Below are 19,779 nucleotides of genomic sequence, written 5' to 3'. Positions count from 1 at the left end.
AAGCTAGACAATTGGCCAAAACTCTTCCTACTCAAGGCATCTGCTACAACATTCGCCTTTCCTGGATGATAATGAAGAGCAAAATCGTAATCTTCCAATGTCTCCATCCATCTCCTTTGCCTAGAGTTCAAATCCTTTTGAGTGATAATGTATTTCAAACTCTTGTGATCAGAGTACACCTCAAACTTTTCTCCATACAAATAGTGTCTCCAAGTCGTAAAGGCAAACACCACTGCTGCAAGCTCCAAATCATGTGTTGGATAATTCCGCTCATGCTGCTTTAACTATCTTGAGGCATAAGCTACCACCTTGCCTTGCTGCATTAGCACACACCCTAGCCCCACTATGGAAGCATCACAATAAATTGTAAACAACTCTTCATTAATAGGAGCAGTTAACACTGGAGCAGTGGTCAATTTCTGCTTCAACTTCTGGAAAGCATTCTCACACTCCTCATTCCAATCAAACTTCACCCCTTTTCTAGTCAACCGAGTCATTGGTGCTGCAATTCTAGAAAAGTCTTCTACAAACCTCCTATAATATCCAGCCAACCCCAAGAAACTTCTAACCTCAAATACATTAGTAAGCCTTTGCCACTCCTGTACAGCTTCCACCTTGGAATGGTCTACTGCTATTCCTGCCTCAGAAACCACATGGCCTAAGAAATTCACTTCAGTAAGCCAAAACTCACTTTTGTCCAACTTCCCATACAACTGATGCCTTCTCAAAGTTTTAAGGGTGGTCACCAAATGCTACTTATGCTCCTCCAAACTCCTGGAGTAGATCAAGATGCCATCCACAAACACAATCACAAACTAATCCAAGTAAGCACGAAATACTCTGTTCATTAAATCCATGAAAGCAGCGGGGGCATTAGTTAACCCAAAAGGCATGACTAAGAACTCATAATGCCCATATCTCGTTCTAAAAGCGGTTTTAGGAACATCTTCTTCCCTAACCCTCAATTGATGATACCCAGTTCTCAAGTCAATCTTACTAAAATACTTTGCACCCTTCAACTGATCAAACAAGTCATCTATCATTGGAAGAGGATACTTGTTCTTCACAGTAACTTTATTCAACTTCCTATAGTCAATACATAACCTTAGTGTGCCATCCTTCTTCTTCACAAACAACACTGGGGCTCCCTATGGCGACGTATTTGGACGAATAAAGCCCTTACCCAACAATTCATCTAACTGAGCTTTCAATTCCTTCAACTCAAGAGGGGCCATCCTATAAGGGGATACTGAAATAGGATCAGTTCCTAGGTATACTTCAATAGAGAAATCAAACTCTCTATGCGGTGGTAAACCTGGTAACTCATCTGGGAATACATCCTGAAACTTCCTCATTACCGGGATTTCTGTAATGTCCTTTTGGGCTTTCTCCTTACCACGAAGGTAAGCTAGGAAATTTATTGATCCCTTCCTCAACACATACTGATAACACGGATCGGACTGCGAAAAAGGCAAACTAACACACTTCCCTCCAACAAAGCAAACCTCAAATCCTTCTGGCAGACAAAATATTATTCTACGGCGATGACAATCAATAACCGCTCTATACACTGTCAACCAATCCATTCCCAAGATAACATCATACCCAGTTATATCCAAAATCCTCAAATCCACATTTAGTGCTCTATCTGCCAAGGTAATAACACACCCCTTGCATATTCTATCAACTCTAGAATTCGTACCCATAGGGGACTCAATAAGTAACAAATTTTCTACCCTTTCTGTTTTCAACCCCAATGCATTAGCACAAGATGCAGAAATGAAAGAATGAGTTGCACCAGTATCAAACAAAACACGCACCCAAGTACTATATACCAAAATCATACCTTCCACCAAAAGGGCGTCCTCCTCTGGCTCTGTTGGGGTCAAGGCAAAAACTCTTCCTGCTGCCTACCTTCCCCTACCTCTAGCATTCGACCCTTGAGAAGAACGGGTCTAACTACTCATAGTAGCTATCTTGGTTCCCTGCGCTGCTGGGGGTAATTGTGGCATCTGGTAGCAAGACAATTGAAACTGAGGGGGCTGGAAAGACACTACTGGCTGTTGCTGAGAACCTCCCTGAGACTGAGGTCGAGCCTGCTGTACACCTCGCAATGGGTAAGCCCTCCATAAGTGGTCTCCTGCTCCACAACCATAACATACTCTATTAGCAGCCACCCTCTGAGCACTCTGCTCACCTCCTACATAGAATGAGGAATGTCTCTCAGACTGATGAGTCCTCTGTCTCTGCTGCCGGCCCTGAGATCTCCCCTAGGAACTTTCCCCCATTCTTTGTTTCACTTTTCTATCCCCCCTTTGCTCCCGAATTTGGTTGGTCTCCTCAATATCCTGCTCCATCAACAAAGCCCTCTTAACCAACTCAGAATAATCCCTTATTGCCAGTGGGACTAATCTGTTCTTAATAGCAGGCCTTAACCCCTACTGGAACCTCTTAGCCTTTTCTCCTTCCTCACTGATCATCCCCAAAGCAAAATGAGACAACTCTGAGAAACGTGACTCATACTCCAGCACCGACATGGTTCATTGGATGAGGTGCTCAAACTCCATCCTCTTGGCATGCTTAGCCACCTCCCCAAAATACTTGCCTAGGAAGATTCTCTCAAATTCCTCCCAGGTCATAACCTCAGTGTCATACACCCTTTTCATTGATTCCCACCAGAAATCAGCTTTATCAACAAGCATATATACTGCCAGACCTACCCTTCTTTCCTCAGGTATGTCCAGTCCCACCAAAATTCTTCTCATCCTCCTCAACCAATGCTCAGCTGCTTCAGCACTAGGCTCTCCATTAAAAGATGGAGGCTGCATCACCATGAACCTCTTCATTGCTTCCATTTGGCTCATTGTTGGCTTTTCAGTGCGGCTCCTCCTATGTGAGTGGCCTGAATCCTCATGGCTCTGGGTACCTCCTGATCTCCTAAAGTCCTGACCTCTCATCGACTGAACAGTCTCTTTCAACTCCCTTCTTACTTCTCGGAGTAGTTCTTCTCTTAGTTTTTCTCTTACCGACTCCAACTCCTCATTTCTCTCAGATCTTCCTCTTCTGGTCCTTCCCGCCATTTCAAATTTAACAATCCCTAATTCAACCACATTACCAAGGTGAGCAAAATAAATTCACATGTACCCATTTAACAACCTCAACAACTATCAAAACTTTCACTTTCCTACAATCACAATACATAACTCAACATAATTAACATCATCATGTTCTTATTATCATCTACAAGAACCATCACAAGGCTTTTCAAACATCAAGAATCAACAATTAACTAATTCATTTAATAATAAACTCATTAACTAACACATATAGAAAATCATAACATTACAATACACACAACACCCACAAACATTGACCCCAAAGTATTATTGCAACCTTGGCTTTGATACCACGCTGTCACGACCCAAATTCCGGGCGACCCAAAATTTGGCCTGTGACCCCAGGTCAAAGGTTTGACCCTAAGGGCTTATCTTATTCCACGCTGGCAGTCAACTAAAACACTCTGAAATTTTTATTTTTATTTTTTTTTAATTTTTTTTTCAAACATCATTGCATTCCAAAATAAAATTTCATAAAAATCCCCTTAATCAAATTAAGGTCTTATTACATTATCCATAATTCACTTATTACAAGGTCTCAATACCACAAACACAATAAAAAAAAATAAAACACATTCCACTAAACCGCTCCAGGGGCATCCTGAAGTCCTCCCTGTCCCACTTGTGAATCATCAGGAGTGATATTTGCATCTAAAAAGATATAAAAAGGAAGGGGTGATCATTTCCACATTGCTCAGTAGAGTGCCTAACACCCAAAGGGTTAATGGGGGATTACTATATTTCAATAACCCAAACACAACAGTTTACCAATATAAATCAAGTCACACAATTTAACATATAACATTATACTCAATTCCACAACATCCAATCATTAAATGAATGCATACGAATGTGTGACACACAGTCATACAATACATTATCGTTCTCGGGCTTTCACCGAAGGATACGTGTCCGCACCCAAATATACTCCCCATTTAGAGTCTTCCCGATGTAAACTTTTGGGTCTTTCACCCTAGGGATCTCTCTCCCTTCTTAATTCGCCTCACACGGGCTTTCACTTTTCATCCCTATTTTATTTTTTTCCATTTCATACACTTTTCACAAATTTTTTTTTTCATACAACCATGATGCAATTGAATGCCACAAACTCCAAAATTCCTCAATAATTTCTACAATTCCAATAATTCCAACATTCTCAATAACCCAATAAAATAAAATTTTCACCTTAAAATTCCCGAAAATACACCAACAAATTTTCAGAAATTCACACATCAATATACTTGAATTTATCTCACAATTTCAGAATTTTTCAATAATTTTAATAATTCCCAATATTTGAAAATAACTAATTTTCCACAATAAAATTACCGCAAATATTCCAATCAATTTTCAAAAATTCATAAATCACTAGATTTGAATTATTGCCTTAATTCCGGAATTTTCCTATATTTCTAATAATTTTTAACAACCTAAAACGATTAATTATCAATTACAAAGAATTCCGGAAATTACAAAAAAATCCAAAAACTCCCAAATCATTCCAGAAAATTCACACAACATCAAAATTATCTACTTAACTCATAATTATCAGATTTATAAATTTTTTTTCCAATGAAAAATACATTAAATTTGAGTTTTAGGGTTAGTTTTCCCCTACCACAAATCTGAGAAGTTGATCGTAAAAAATGAAATCAGCCACCGTAGACTTGTTCCTCTAGTCGAATAGAGCACTTCCTCCGAATTTGGGCTGAAGCGGAGGTCGTTTGGCCGTCCAAACGGCCGGTCAAAGATCCGGCGAGTGACCAAATTTCTACATAGTGCCCTTCTCTTTCTCTTCCCGTGTGCTACCAGTTTCTAATTCTCTCCCTTTTCCTTTTTTTTTTTTTTTTTTTAATTAAAATTTCACCAGCCACTTAAGCCCAAAACCAAAGGCCTAATTCCATTTCATTTCATTTTAACAATCCATACTACCTTTACATGACCTAAGTTTAATAGCCCATTGAATATTTTCATTTATTTTATTTTATTTTATTTTACTTTTCTTTTGTTTATTCTATTTGTTTTATTTGATTTCCAATTCATTTTTTTTAACACACAAATTTATTTATTAACACCAATCCAAAACAAATTTTCTCAATTTTATTATTCATCAATTTAATTTAATTTTTTCTTAATTAATTCTAATTAATTTTTAATTAATTCTTTTTTTTTTTTTTCGTTTTCGTTTTTTCGTTTTCGGAAGTTTTCAATTTCTAAAATCTTAAGAAATTTTCTACCCTAAGGCTGACATGGCATAAAATTTCAACTCGTCTAATTGATCGATACAATAAAATGAAATTCACCAATTTGAAATTGACACGTGTTCTCCAAACACTTTTCTTTTTTACTTTTCAACCATCACACAAAATAAGACTTTTCAAACTAAAAATGCTAACGTGTCATAAAATACCCGGTCATTACAAAATATCATATTCTTTGATCGATGATGTCTTTGCATGTTGGTGTTGCCTCTCCTTGCTCGATTTTTGTTGTTTGGTTGTGTAGGTATCCCTTAGGATTGAGAATTGAAGAAAATGGCTTAATGTATTGTTGTGTATAAAAATGATTTATTATTTCAAATGTTCATGTATTTGCATCATTTTATCTTATATGACAACAATATTTGAAATTGGAAATTTGAAAATTAGTATTTTACCTTATATGCCAGCGGTATTTGGAATTGAAAATTTAAAAATTAGTATTTTATATATTAAATATGGTATGAATGCCTTTAATTTAGGTAATATATTATTTTATATGGTAATGGTATTATAAAGACATTATTTTATATGTTAACTTATTGTTAATAATTTAAGAAATTATTTGATTTATTATTATGTCAATAATTCATTATTAATTTTATTAGTTTCTTAATTCATTTAATTATATTAAAAAAATTTGAACTTTTAAGTATCTTATTTTGCGTATCACTAGATACCAAACCGATATACCAATGTGCACCTCCGAGTCAACAACCGATACCGCGATTTTGAACCATAATTGAAACATTTATAAACCTGTATGATATTCAACATTTTCAAATATAAGATGATATTATACAAAATGAAGAATTTAATAATATAAAAATATAATAACCTATAGAAAATAAGTAATAACAAAACATTTGTTTTATCAATGCAAACCATACTTGCAAATAACATTGCTATGCTATTTGAATATTATCTAAAATAAAAATGACTAACATATAATAGTAAACCACACAATAATGTCAACTTGATAGTGAAGGTGATGGTTGGGAAGCTAAGCCAAAATGAGGTGGTAGTTAGTAAGAAGTATTGGTTTGTTGTGGCATGAAACTCTATATCATTGCCTTCAACTCCTTTGAGTGGTAGTTGTCATCTTCAACTTCTATAACTCTATGATCTAATGTCGCAACTTCTTTGTCTCTTCATTAGGAAATTCAATTGCACTCGAACGCATAAGTTGTGATCCATATCCCAAACCTTGAACATAACTTGATCCCTTCTCAAGCACTCAATGAGTTATGGGTACTTTGCTCTTGAATGTCATGCATCTCTTCCTGGAAAATGTAATATTGCAGACCCTCAATTTTGTCCCTTTAGCACATGTCTTTAAAATTCATTTTCAATGCTCCACAATAGTTCCTTGGTGGCCCATGGCTACTCATACCACTTACCTTTTTCTGAGTCACCTCGGAGATTTTGGTTGAGGGATTATTTGATCCCTTATTGTGAACCTTGGCAGCCCTAATTTAAACTTAGGCTTTTCTTGTTTCTTTTTTAGGATAGCTTTTAGATACACTTGGCCCATTAGGCACCATCCTAGGCCCACTTAGTCTCATCATAGGCCCGTTTAGGCACACTTGGCCCATTTGGACATTTTTAGCGTGACTTGTATGACTTGCATGGTTACATGGCTTTTGGGCTCGACTTTTGTTTATTGGTTTATTTTTATTTTATTTTATTTTATTTTTCTATTTTATTTTATTTTATTTTATTTTTTAGTTTTAGTTTTATGATTATCATTCACTTTTTATTGGTTATCTTCCTCTTTATATTATTTTCCTTAACTTATTTATTATTTATTTTTATTTATTTATTTATTTATTTTTTATCATTTCCTAATTTATTTACTTGCTTATCCGTTTATTCAATTATTTAACTTCAAAAATTTCATGTTTTTGCAAGGAAACTTACTATTGGAGTTTAAGGAAGGTGGGACTCTCCTTGGAAGGTTTTGGAGGGGAATTTGAAATTGGGAAGATTGCTTTTGATTGGAAGATTTAAAAAAAAAAGAAGAGAAGAAGAAAGGAGGGAGGAGAATTTTCCTTTTTTTTTTGGAAACAAATTTAGGTCTTAAGGGGATATATATACGTGAGAGAGGAAAGAAAAGAGAGGGATTTTTATTGATAGTGGGAGGAGATTCTTTTGGGGTGAAGGGCACGTATTGGAGTCTAGAGAGGGAGGAGGAGGAAGAAAGAACAAGCAAAAAGAGGATTTTTATCTGGGAATTGTCTTCAGAAGGAAGAGGAAAGATAGCCAGAAGCCGAGCCATTGCAACCAAAGCTGTCCAGGTATGCACTTCGTTGCTTTTGGAATTCTTACCTATATTTGATTTTCTTTCCGTGTGTCAGGATTCCTGAATATTTATTTGTTTTGTTGATTTTTGTGTGGACGAAAAGGGCCACAATTTGCTTTGTTGAGATTGGTTACTTGCCTGTTTGCCCTGTTTTGATTTTGGATGTCATTAATGTCTTCGAAGGCATATAACTCCATGTCTGTTCTCACTAACTTGAGCCTATCTAAAAATCATGAGATGTGGCTTTATTTGATTTTTTTTATTATTATTATTATGCCTGTTTGTTCCCTCCCTGTCTTCTATGGTTTTCCACTATACATGTTTTGGACCATTCCTCTTAGTTTCCTGGTGACTGTCTGTAAGCGTTTCATATGAGTCGAAATTCTGGGAGGATAAAGATAGAAAGGACCCTCTGTTTCATCCAACAGAAATCAGTTCAGAAATGTCCTTATAACAACTAGAAATTGATTCTGAAATTGAAGTATCGTGGTAGAGCAGAGCGGGAGAATCAGAGCCAAAGATGACCCCTTTATTCTTTCCCGTGTTCTAGTAATTTTGGTTTTCCGGTGCCAGAGTTTGTCGGACCGCCTTCATTGGGGTTATCTTCTTTTGAGGTTCGGTGGATTCTGATCATTGGCGTCAAGCTTTCTCCAAAGTGTAACTCGTCCTCAAATTCCAGCAAGAATGGCACCGCTGAGTATCTGATTGAGGGAGAAGAGGGCACCAATGATCACAGCGTCATTCATAAATGCGCTGAGATATAAAATGTTATCTCTAAAGGAGCAATATTTTTTCCTCTTTGCCGAATATCTGTATATTGGAATCTTCATGGTTGTCTAATCTTGATTTTCGTTTTCCTTGGCTCTGTGGAGGGTTTCAACACAAGGAGTCAGCCTTGGTCATACAACGAAGGAGAGATTTGCTTTTTTTATTTATTGGGGATTTACTGCTTTCTGTGACGCGTTTGATGTTTCCCCCTTGTTTCTGGGGTTGTGTATCGAGTTAATTTGGAATTATCCTAGACGAGATGTTTTCATTACAGAAGGCTGTAAGAGGAGCATTCTGCATACAGATTAGTTTCTCCCTTGAGGATTCAGTTCTGAATTGTTTATTTCTGGATGGTAAAGCATAAGAATATAAAACTTATGGCTCTTCCCATGCGTGCGATTGAAGAAGAATCACTCCAGTCTGAAGGTCTCTCTGTTTTGCACTTCTTCATTGGGCAGTTGGCTAAAGTATCGTCATCCAGCACTAAACATGTAATTTCTCAAGCTTTTGTTGCTCTTAGCCCCTCTTGAAGAGAGAGAGAAAGAAAATCTCTCCATTCATTTGAATAAAATAGTGGAGATTCTAGAAGAACCCATGTTTGAGAACAAGGCTGTCCCAAAATAGCATATCCGTGAGTTCTCTTCATTGCCCTGCATTCCTGCTTTAATGAAAATGAGGAGATTCTTCCAAATTGCCGTGTTCAAGTGGCTTGTCAGCCACTTATACACCTGCTGAGCTTGGTCACAGTGATGTAAGTTTGTGAGTTGATATGGTGATTAGAGACAAGTTTTCTCGGAATCTGATCATTTTAGAGTGTCTACACTGAAGAAAGGTTGAGGAGCACAAGAGATGTTTGAAGAAATGCCCACTTGAGGACAATTCTGTTCACAAAGATTCGTTAATGAGACCCTTGTCATGGGTGACTCCAGTCGCCATGCACGTGCTTTCTAGTGTGCTCAAAAGAGTGACCCTAGAAAATATCATCAGCCTGCCTGAAAGTGGTGGTTTCCTACCAAGGCTACCTGGATTTGTCTCCAACATTGGACTAGAAGTAATTAATAATTCGTTTCTGAGCTTCCAGGCGTGAATGACCAAGAATATGGAATTAATTCTTCAGCAGGTTGCTCTTTCATTGAAGAATTGTGTCATTTGAAACGTCATGGTGATTATGAAATATCCTTGGATTTTTTCTTGTTGCCTTCATGGACTACTACAACAGGCTGTTTTCCTTGATAACTTGATCTAGCTGGCTAAGACTGAGATACAAACTCCATCTTTCCAAGGACAGGGTCTTGCAAAAAGGAAAAAAGGATTGCCCTTCGTTGTCTACAACATTCTTAGTTGTGAGAGAGCAAAACATGAAGTGAGAATGGTTGTAATGTTTGTGAAGCAAGAACTACCCATCTGTGGACCGCAAAGGGCTCCAATAAATTCAGAGAGAAAAATTCAACAATGGGTGAAGGAGGAAAATAGTGATGATGGAATTTGGGATCGAACAAGCTAGGAACACTCTGACATCATGTTCAGACCGAAGATACAGTCTAGGGGTACATGTCTCTGCATTTACCCAACTAGAAGACAATACACTTAAATTGATACTGGATATCCTTTGCAAGATTTATCGAGGAAAGGGATCTCTTTGTAATTAGTTTTGGGATGGGGAGAGTTTTGTTGATGGTCCTATTCGGTGTCTCCTTTGCAACTTGGAAGTTGAATTCTCGATCAGAACTGAGGAACTCGTTGGCCTTTTGTCAGCTCTTTGTGAAGGAACTTGGCCAGTGGATTGCGTGTATAATTTCCTCAATAAATCTGTTGGCATATCATCCTTGTTAGAGATTATTAGCGATTCCTTGGTGGATAATATTTCTCATATTATTGAAACACGGCTGTCCCTTTTGCTTTGGTGGACATTGGAAACTCCCTGCATGTTCAAGCAACTTGCCTGAATGCACACGTGGAAATGCAGGTTAATATGGTGGAGATCATTTGCACCTTGATAAGAAATTTATCCCCTAATGGGGGCAGTTCTTCAATGATGGCCATGAGTGTCAGCACTTTAGAAGAAAATGATTTAATAACTTGATACGATGGACAATTAATGGATGAAGAGGAACTGAATTTGATGCGCGCAGAATTTGTATGGCAGGGATTTGTCACTCAAACAAACGAACTTATCATGTTAAAAGATGGGAAAGTTATGAATGATTGTGAGAGGCCAAGGCTTGATGATAATTGTATGGACGAAGATCAGTGGTTCTGTTAGATCGATTGGCATAGGGATCAACAGTGATACTGCTGACATGGGCAGTGAAGAAACGAGAAAATTGTCTCTATGTCCTTGAAGTTCTCTCTCTCTTCATGCCTGCCTAGCTTCTTTGCCATGTCCGTCAACATTCCATTGCTGCCAAGTTATCCGGCGCCCATGGAAATATCCATTGACTGACTTTCTCATGTGGAATACACTCTTAAAAAAACCAGTGACATCCCATCTTATTTCTCATATATGAAGTACCAAAAATCTTCACTGTCAAGTGCCAATTCATGAGCACGCCTCCAAAATACCATTTTAGTGGAATCCAAAGGTTCTCAAAAAATGGTGGGGCTCGAAGCCATGGTTACGTACCCAGATTGCAGCAGGTTGGTTTTAGGATCAGAGCAGTAATGGTCACAATGATCTACAACAAGGGTTTGACTCTTTCCTGCCAGTCAAAGCAGGGTCATACTACTGGAGAGATCATTAATTTTATGTCTGTTGATGCGGAGAGAATTGGGGATTTCATTTGGTATATGCATGGACCATGGATGGTGATTGTGCAAGTTACTTTAGCCTTGCTAATCTTGTATAAAAACGTCGGCCTTGCTTCAGTTGCAGCTTTCTTTGCAACTGTAATTGTTATGTTGGCAAATGTTCCTCTGGGGAAATGGGAAGAGAAGTTTCAGGGCAAGTTAATGGAATCAAAAGATAAAAGGACGAAGGCAACATCTGAGATTTTAAGAAACATGAGGATTCTCAAGCTTCAGGGATGGGAGATGAAGTTTTTGTCTAAAATTGTAGACCTTCGGAAGAATGAGACGGGGTGGTTGAAAAAAATATCTTTACACTTCAGCCATGACCACTTTTTTTTCTGGGTTGCCCCAACATTTGTGTCCGTGGTCACCTTTGGAACTTACATGCTTATAGGAATCCCGCTTGAATCAGGGAAGATCTTATCTTCACTTGCTACATTCAGGATACTTCAACAACCCATCTACCTTCTTCCTGACCTAATCTCAATGATAGCTCAGACTGAAGTATCCCTTGACAGAATTACATCCTTTCTTCGTCTAGTTGACCTGCAGAGTGATGTTATCGAGAGGCTTCCAAAAGATAGTTCTGATACAGCAATTGAGATAGTGGATGGAAATTTCTCTTGGGATTTATCTTCCCCTAATCCAACACTGAAGGATATTAATTTGCGGGTGTGCCGTGGCATGAGGGTTTCTGTTTGTGGTACTGTAGGCTCAGGCAAGTCAAGCTTACTCTCCTGTATGTTGGGAGAGGTGCCTAAGATATCTGGTATCTTTAAGCTGTGTGGAACAAAGGCATATGTTGCTCAGTCTCCTTGGATACAGAGTGGCAAGATAGAAGAGAACATCTTGTTTGGTAAGGAGATGGACAGAGAAAGGTATGAAAGGGTCCTTGATGCATGTTCCTTGAAGAAGGACCTGGAGGTTCTCTCATTTGGTGATCAGACGGTTATAGGTGAGCGGGGAATCAATTCGAGTGGTGGCCAGAAGCAAAGAATACAGACTGCACGTGCACTTTACCAAAACGCTGATATTTATCTGTTTGATGATCCTTTCAGTGCTGTGGATGCTCATACAGGAACCCATCTCTTTAAGGAATGTTTGCTTGGTCTCTTGGGTTCGAAAACTGTGATCTATGTTACACATCAAGTAGAGTTCTTACCTGCTGCTGATCTCATACTGGTCATGAAAGATGGAAGAATTACATAAGCTGGAAAGTACAATGAAATTCTCAACTCTGGAATTGATTTTATGGAACTTGTTGGTGCACATAAGAAAGCTTTGTTAGCACTCAATTCTGTAGAGGCACATTCAGAAAAATTAAGTATCCATGAGGACAGTGATAATATTGGTTGTACTTCTGAAGTTGTAGAAAAAGCAAAAAATAAAGGTGGCCAAAATGGTAAAGCAGAGGAGATAGATGGGCCGAAAGGTCAGCTCGTTCAAGAAGAGGAGAGAGAGAAAGGTAAAGTTGGGCTATGGGTTTATTGGAATTACATGAGGACAGCATATGGAGGGGCTCTTGTGCCCTTTATACTGTTGTCACAGATTCTCTTTCAGCTGCTTCAAATTGGAAGCAATTATTGGATGGCTTGGGCAAGTCCCGTGTCAGATGATGTGAAACCTGTAGTTAGAGGTTCTACTCTCATAATTGTTTATGTAGCTTTGGCTGTTGGAAGTTCTTTTTGTGTCCTTTCTAGAGCCATGCTTCTTGTAACAGCCGGTTACAAGACAGCTACTATACTCTTCAATAAAATGCATTTGTGCTTTTTCCGTGCCCCAATGTCATTCTTTGATGCCACCCCAAGTGGACGGATTCTAAACAGAGCTTCTACAGACCAAAGTACGATTGATACAAACATTGCAACGCAAGTTGGGGCGTGTGCCTTCACATTGATTCAGCTCCTGGGAATTATTGCAGTAATGTCACAGGTTGCATGGCAAGTTTTCATTGTCTTTATTCCTGTGGCTGCAACCTGCATCTGGTATCAGCAATATTACATACCTTCAGCACGAGAACTATTAAGATTGGCCGGAGTATGCAAAGCTCCAGTAATGCAACATTTTTCCGAAACTATATCAGGATCTATGACCATCAGGAGCTTTGATCAAGAATCTAGATTCAGGGACACAAACATGAAATTGATAGATGGGTATATACGGCCCAAGTTTAGCATTGCTGGTGCAATAGAATGGTTGTGCTTCCACTTGGATATGCTATCTTCTGTTACATTTGCCTTCTCTTTGGTTTTCTTAATCTCTGTTCCAGAGGGAGTAATTGATCCTGGTCTTGCAGGCCTAACAGTGACATATGGACTTAATTTGAACATGATACTAGCTCGGGTAATATGGAATTTTTGCAATATGGAGAATATAATTATATCAGTTGAGAGAATACTTCAATACACTTCCATTCCAAGTGAGCCACCTCTTGTCATAGAAGAAAACAGGCTAGCATGTTCTTGGCCTTCACATGGACAAGTCGATATTCAGGATTTGCAGGTCCGCTATGCCCCACACATGCCACTTGTATTGAGAGGTCTCACATGCACTTTCCTGGGAGGAATGAAGACTGGCATTGCAGGGAGAACTAGCAGTGGTAAATCAACCCTCATACAGACCCTCTTTCGAATTGTTGAACCTGCCACTGGTCAGATTATGATAGATGGTACCAACATCTCTTATATTGGACTACATGATTTGCGGTCCAGACTAAGCATTATCCCTCAGGATCCAACCATGTTTGAAGGGACTGTACGGAGCAACCTTGACCCACTTGAAGAGTACTCAGATGAACAGATTTGGGAGGCTCTGGATAAGTGCCAGCTTGGGGATGAAGTCAGGAAGAAAGAAGGAAAGCTAGATTCTGCAGTTACTGAGAATGGAGAGAATTGGAGCATGGGTCAGAGGCAACTGGTTTGTCTTGGCCGAGTGCTACTCAAGAAAAGCAAGGTCTTGGTGCTTGATGAGGCTACCGCATCAGTTGATACAGCCACTGATAATCTGATTCAGCAAACCCTTAGACAACACTTTGTCGACTCTACAGTCATAACCATTACACATCGAATTACTTCTGTCCTCGATAGTGACATGGTTCTACTTCTGGATCATGGGCTTGTTGAGGAATATGATACTCCCACCAGATTGCTAGAGAACAAGTCGTCGTCTTTTGCAAAGCTTGTAGCAGAGTACACTGTGAGGTCAAATTCTAGTCTTGAAAACGTGGCCGATACCTGAATCAGAAAGCCCGCTTGCTTCACCCTTCAACGACTTCAACTTAAAATCTTACTTGACAATGACGACAACTGAAATGCAGTTACAATCCCATATGCAGTAGTCTTTTTCTTCCCCTCTATTTTCCATATAAGAGTCATTCATCACATGATGGGTATCGTAGAAGCAGATTATCAATGGTTTGAAGGTCGCATTCAACTGTATGCCACTTAGGTAGGACTTAACACAGAAAGTTTCTTCAGTCCCAAATCTTATTCCCAAGTTCCATTCCATCGTGGCAACCTTGCCACACACACCTTCTCCTCTATTTACTTCTTTGATTGGGAATTTACTGTTTGAAATTGAATTTTGAAACCATTGTTCAACTAAATATTCCCAGCTTTGAAAAATCCATCTTAGGAGCATCTAGGTATAAAATCCCAATTTTAACATGCTATTTGCTGCCACTTTATTTCGGGTATGCACTTTCACTGTTTTCTTTGATTTTTAACTATTTTCATGATTTTCTCGATTTTCAACAAGCATGAATAAACTTCATAATTCCAAACAATGGAATTCATAGAACCAACTCATGCGAAATTAATTAGGGCTTTGGTGGGGGCCCGACATTCATGATACCTTCTTCAATATTGTTTGCTTGATATGATGATTTTTTATTCTTCTTGATGAAGTACTTGAATTCACTTTATATTTATTGTTGAGATATCCTTGTTTCCCATAGAGATGTGGATGCTTGCTAATTAGGTACGCCCTTTCTACCCCACAACCCTAAAATTCTATGAATGTGTATGTTCTCATGAGACATGACCATGTTTGATGCCATAATTGATTGCCTTGATGCTTGTTTGATCATCTTTGATGAAAATACATACCATGTGACATATTTTCAAGCTAATCTCTTATGTTTTATGATAGCGCTTGAGAAGCGGTTCAGGTACGCACCCTAACTCTCCTTCATTGCAATTTGATTGTGTTTGACATGCCACTCTCTAAAATCACCTAGCCTATTTAGGTATCTATAATTAACCGATTAATTGCCACACTTCCCTTAATTTTGTCAGTAGAGACCTTTATAGGGCTTAGAGGGGTGCTACCTTTTAAAGGTACCTTCCCAATAAGTAACCTGATCCTCGGACTTAGACTCAGGTTTCCCAAAGACATGCTTTTTTCCAAAACTATGGAGTCATTTTTTAGGGTTTTTCTTTCTTGTTTTATTTTCCCTTTAAAATAAAAATAAAATAGGTGGCGACTCCAACTTTTCTAAAATTAATTTTTCACAAATAAAAAAGCGAGTCTCGCCGATCGAGTGGGGACGCACGTGAAAAATGCGGGTCCTCAAATATAATTTCAATTAGTAAAAATATTAACATAATGTAATGCATAAAGAATCTAGCATCTATCTAGTTAAATTTGCACCTTTTTAAGATAAACAAGTCAATCAACATTAAATATTAGCATATCAAGCAAACTGATTAAAAAAATGTTTAGACCAAAGTCAAGAGCTATCCAATTCATACAGCACAACAATATAACCAGCGTGAACATACCAAACCAAATTGCTCTGTTGTACACAACAAGCACACAATAAAACCAAACCAAAAACCTAAATTATCACCAGAGAGCAACATATTACCAAGAAAAAAAAGCCTTCAACACAAAATTTTTTAGTTAAACCCGAGAAAAACAGAACCTAGAGCGTGGCAACTCACTTGACAGCCGCTCACGCGGATTCTGCAGAGCCTCCCGAAGAAACTAATCCACTTGGTTGACAGAGTCCTCAGATATCATCCCGGAACCGACGAAGACGACAAAGCCGGAGCAGAAGCAGAAGCTGAAGCTGGTACCGAGGCATTGAGAGAGGAAGAGGAAGAGGAATCTTTCTTGGAGGATGAAGAAGAGAGCATCAATCTGCTCATGCTCTCGTCCAAATCAGCGACCTCCCAGGACTCAGGGGCTCCGAGATCGTGAATGTAAAACATAAGATGTTATTTGGTAATCTGGTCATGATTTGCAGGCAAAGGTTGTGTTTTTTCAGCCTGGCTCAAAAATCGTGGATTTAGGGTTCGTGAAATTTAAATCCAATGGCACAAAAGCAAAGCGACCCCTAGAACAGATTCAGAAAACACAGGGAGCCAAAAGAAAAAGGAATTTTTTTTTTTTTTTTTGTTTTCCTTGGGGTTTTGCATGGATTTTCTCGGAAATCAAACGAGGATGAATTTTCCCGGAAATCGAATGGGGGATGGATTTTCTTGGGAATCAAATGGGGGCTGCAAAAAAGGAAAATAATAACATGATTAGATTAGTACCTGCGAGGATTGAGAGTGGCGGAGGAAAATAGGGCCTTTTTAGGGATTCTCTCGTCTGGAGGGGGACTTCATTTATTTTTAGATTTAGTAGAGTTAAAAAAAGAAAACAAAGCATGACAACAATTTTCCTATCTTTGTATAAATAATTATTAATTATCATCTTTATTTTATTTTGATTAAATCATTACCAATTGAAATTTGGGTTTTTATAGAAGATATTTTATGAATTAAAATTAATTTGATAAGATGAATTATTAATAATTTTAAATATTTAAATAAATTAATGTTAATAAAAAAAATTGTTATCACATATTTTTAATAAAATTTTATAAATTAAATTTCAAACAAAATATTTTATATAAATTAATTTAATAATGGGTACAAATAAATCAATTTTCATAGAGAGAGATTTCATTAAATGGCATGACCAAAAGTTATATATTACATGAATAATTCCTAAAAATATATCATTCGGGTTTAGTTAAAACTTAAAATTACACTTGAGATCCTTAAGGCTATATTTGGCTCCCTAAAATTTTGAGAGAAAATGTAAAGGAAAGAAAACAAAGAGGAAAAGTAAAAAGAAAGAAAAAAAAAAGAAGAAAAATAAAAAATAAATTTAAAATTAATGAATTATTTTTATATGCTACTTTAAACTTATTTAAATTATTTTAACTCATCAATACAAAGATTAAATAACTTGAAAAAAACATACATTTCTAACTAATTTTAATCATATTTGATTTTCTTTGTTTTTTTTTTTTATTGGAGAACCAAACATGAGAAAATAATTTTACTAAATATTTTCTTTCTTTCCTTTGTATTTTTCGAGAATAAAAAATACCCTAAAAATATACCGAAAGCTATATATCCCATTAAACAAAGTTAAAACAAAACTATAATTTCTTTAAAATAAAAGTGGATTATTTAACAAAAACAGATCAATTCTCTTGTCAAAATTATTGAACTTCCGTATCAAATTGATTCACAATGAGCAGGATTTTTATTTCCTTAAAAGCCGAATATTAATAAGTTAACTATAAAAAAATAAAATAAAAAATGGTTCCCATTCCTATTAAAATTATTTTCTAAATTAAAAAGTGAATTACTCAATGAAATTGTTTCTTTTTTGAAGCCAAAATGAATTCACCAAATCATCCATCCAATGACATCCATAAAGATCTCAACTTTAGAATTGGAAATTGCACAAAAGCAATTCAGATTATGGGGCTAGCACTACCCCAACTGAAGAATGTAAGGAGAAGATCAAAAGTACCATATAACTTGAGATAAGATATAGGAAAATCACCAAAACATCACTGATCTTTTGTGACATTAAACATTCGAGGACAGCTATAGACAGAGCAAAATGCTTGCAATGCCATTAACCACAAGATGCAAACGGTAGCGAGAAACGTTAGAAACTGCCATGAACCAAACACGTAACGCTTCATAAACTTTCCGGCCTTAACCTGCCATATGCCAGTGTGATAGTTGTTCACATCTTCAATCACCTTATCTAGGAAGGGCACCTTCGTCAACCTTATGGTCTTGTTCATCCCATTCCACAGGTCGGCCACCTCTTCATCACTCTTCAACCGGTTCAAAATAATACCTCTTTCTCTCAGAAACTGGGCATCTTCCTTGGTATCAATAATCCCATTCATTAGTTCAGTGTACCGAGCAATAATGAGTGGCCCTGATGCATTTGATGCTTCATATGCAACCAGGTTTCTCAGAATGACCTCTGTGTTTGCGTCTAAGCTAACAGTAGGGAGGTAAAGTGTGGCCATCTTAGCATCGAAAGTGATGGATGAGATGCTACCATTAGTAGGTAAGAAGTGGACACCGGATTTGGAGAGCTCGGACACTGAAGGGATGGCGATTTCCTCTATCAGTGGAGGTTTGATGATGTTGTTCCCATTTTCAGGCTTGTTTTCTTCTTTGTTTTGGGAAAAGAAGATATCTTCGACAGGTTGTTTCAAGATGGAAAACCCGGGGAGATTGGAGACGATTGTCCAAGGCAATTTCAGTATGACTTTTACAGGATCGGATAATAAAAGTCTCTTGAGAAGACGTATTGGGCCTTGAGTGCATGTTGAGAGCAGATTCCAAATTATCTGAAATAGCTGTTGCACATAATTGGAATCTCCAAAAGATTCTTCTTTGCCCTCCTTTGATTCATCTTCGTTCTCTACTTCAATTATTTCAGATGGTTCTTTTGATCTTGGCACGATGAGATGGTACAGAAAGTCCAGCAGGTGGGCTTGCTCCTCAACGTGGATCTGGGGCAAGTCCTTCATCATCCCAAATGGACAAAGATCTTCACCAAACCCGGCTAACATTGAACACAACATATCATCAGCTTGATCTAGAGTGGGGAACTGGAATTCTAGCACCTTCCTCAATACAAACAATGGAATTTGATTCTCAAGCATCACCATGTCTCTAAGAATCGCATGATGAGCTGATTTGGTCCCGGCATAATCAACTAGGTGTGACATCCTGGAGGAAACTCTGGTCAGCACCCGACCCGCCTTGATGGCATAGACTTGAAGGAACTCAAGCAAGAAAGAGGCATCAATAGCCATCATCCACGCTAAGGTATCACCATTGAACTCCAAGAACTTGTGGTAACAAGCTCGAATCCTTGGCTCATGCTTGGTCAACTGATCAACAAGGCTTTCAAACTTCACTCTTTGGAGATGCTTTTGAGTTCTTTTCGCTGCTGCAAGCTTATACCTCTCCATCTCATAGAGCTCCGGCCGCCAATGATGATAAGGCCCCAGTGCAACTTCTTGAGGAACGTAGCAATCCGGCTTAGTAGCCATTAGGGTTTTGGGCACATTGTAGATGTTCACGGGGACTTCACTATCTTCTTCAAGCTCTTCATCTAGAGTCCTACGTATCTCAATCACCCATCTGAGCTCATCAAAGCTTGGGTTAGAGTTGGAGGTCATGGTGGATTAAAGAGAAGGAAGGTTTTGCCTTTTGGTGAAGTTGGCAGT

At 37.9% G+C, this 19,779-nt stretch overlaps 1 protein-coding gene, 1 long non-coding RNA gene and 1 pseudogene across 2 annotated transcripts; 1 reads left to right on the top strand and 2 right to left on the bottom strand.

Annotated features, from left to right (window-relative positions):
• Positions 1-6,300: 6,300 nt before the first annotated feature.
• On the bottom strand, positions 6,301-16,544 carry LOC117929212. The gene is made up of 2 exons (XR_004653708.1): positions 16,175-16,544; positions 6,301-6,657 (listed from the first exon to the last, which is right to left on the bottom strand). It is a non-coding gene; the product is annotated as an uncharacterized LOC117929212 (long non-coding RNA).
• On the top strand, positions 7,526-14,995 carry LOC117929211 (annotated as a pseudogene).
• Positions 16,545-18,022: 1,478 nt separating the features above from the next.
• LOC117929141 (putative UPF0481 protein At3g02645) lies at positions 18,023-19,779 on the bottom strand. The gene has a single exon (XM_034849360.1). It carries the CDS (start codon positions 19,729-19,731, stop codon positions 18,088-18,090), a length of 1,644 nt encoding a protein of 547 aa, XP_034705251.1. The 5' UTR covers positions 19,732-19,779; the 3' UTR covers positions 18,023-18,087.

This window comes from Vitis riparia, chromosome 13 (assembly GCF_004353265.1).
Source record: "Vitis riparia cultivar Riparia Gloire de Montpellier isolate 1030 chromosome 13, EGFV_Vit.rip_1.0, whole genome shotgun sequence".
NCBI lineage: Eukaryota > Viridiplantae > Streptophyta > Magnoliopsida > Vitales > Vitaceae > Vitis > Vitis riparia.
This window is presented reverse-complemented; position numbering and strand designations above follow the sequence as displayed.

Excerpts from the sequence above, each read along its gene's own strand:
- LOC117929141 (XM_034849360.1), bottom strand. The coding sequence starts at position 19,731 with ATGACCTCCAACTCTAACCCAAGCTTTGATGAGCTCAGATGGGTGATT.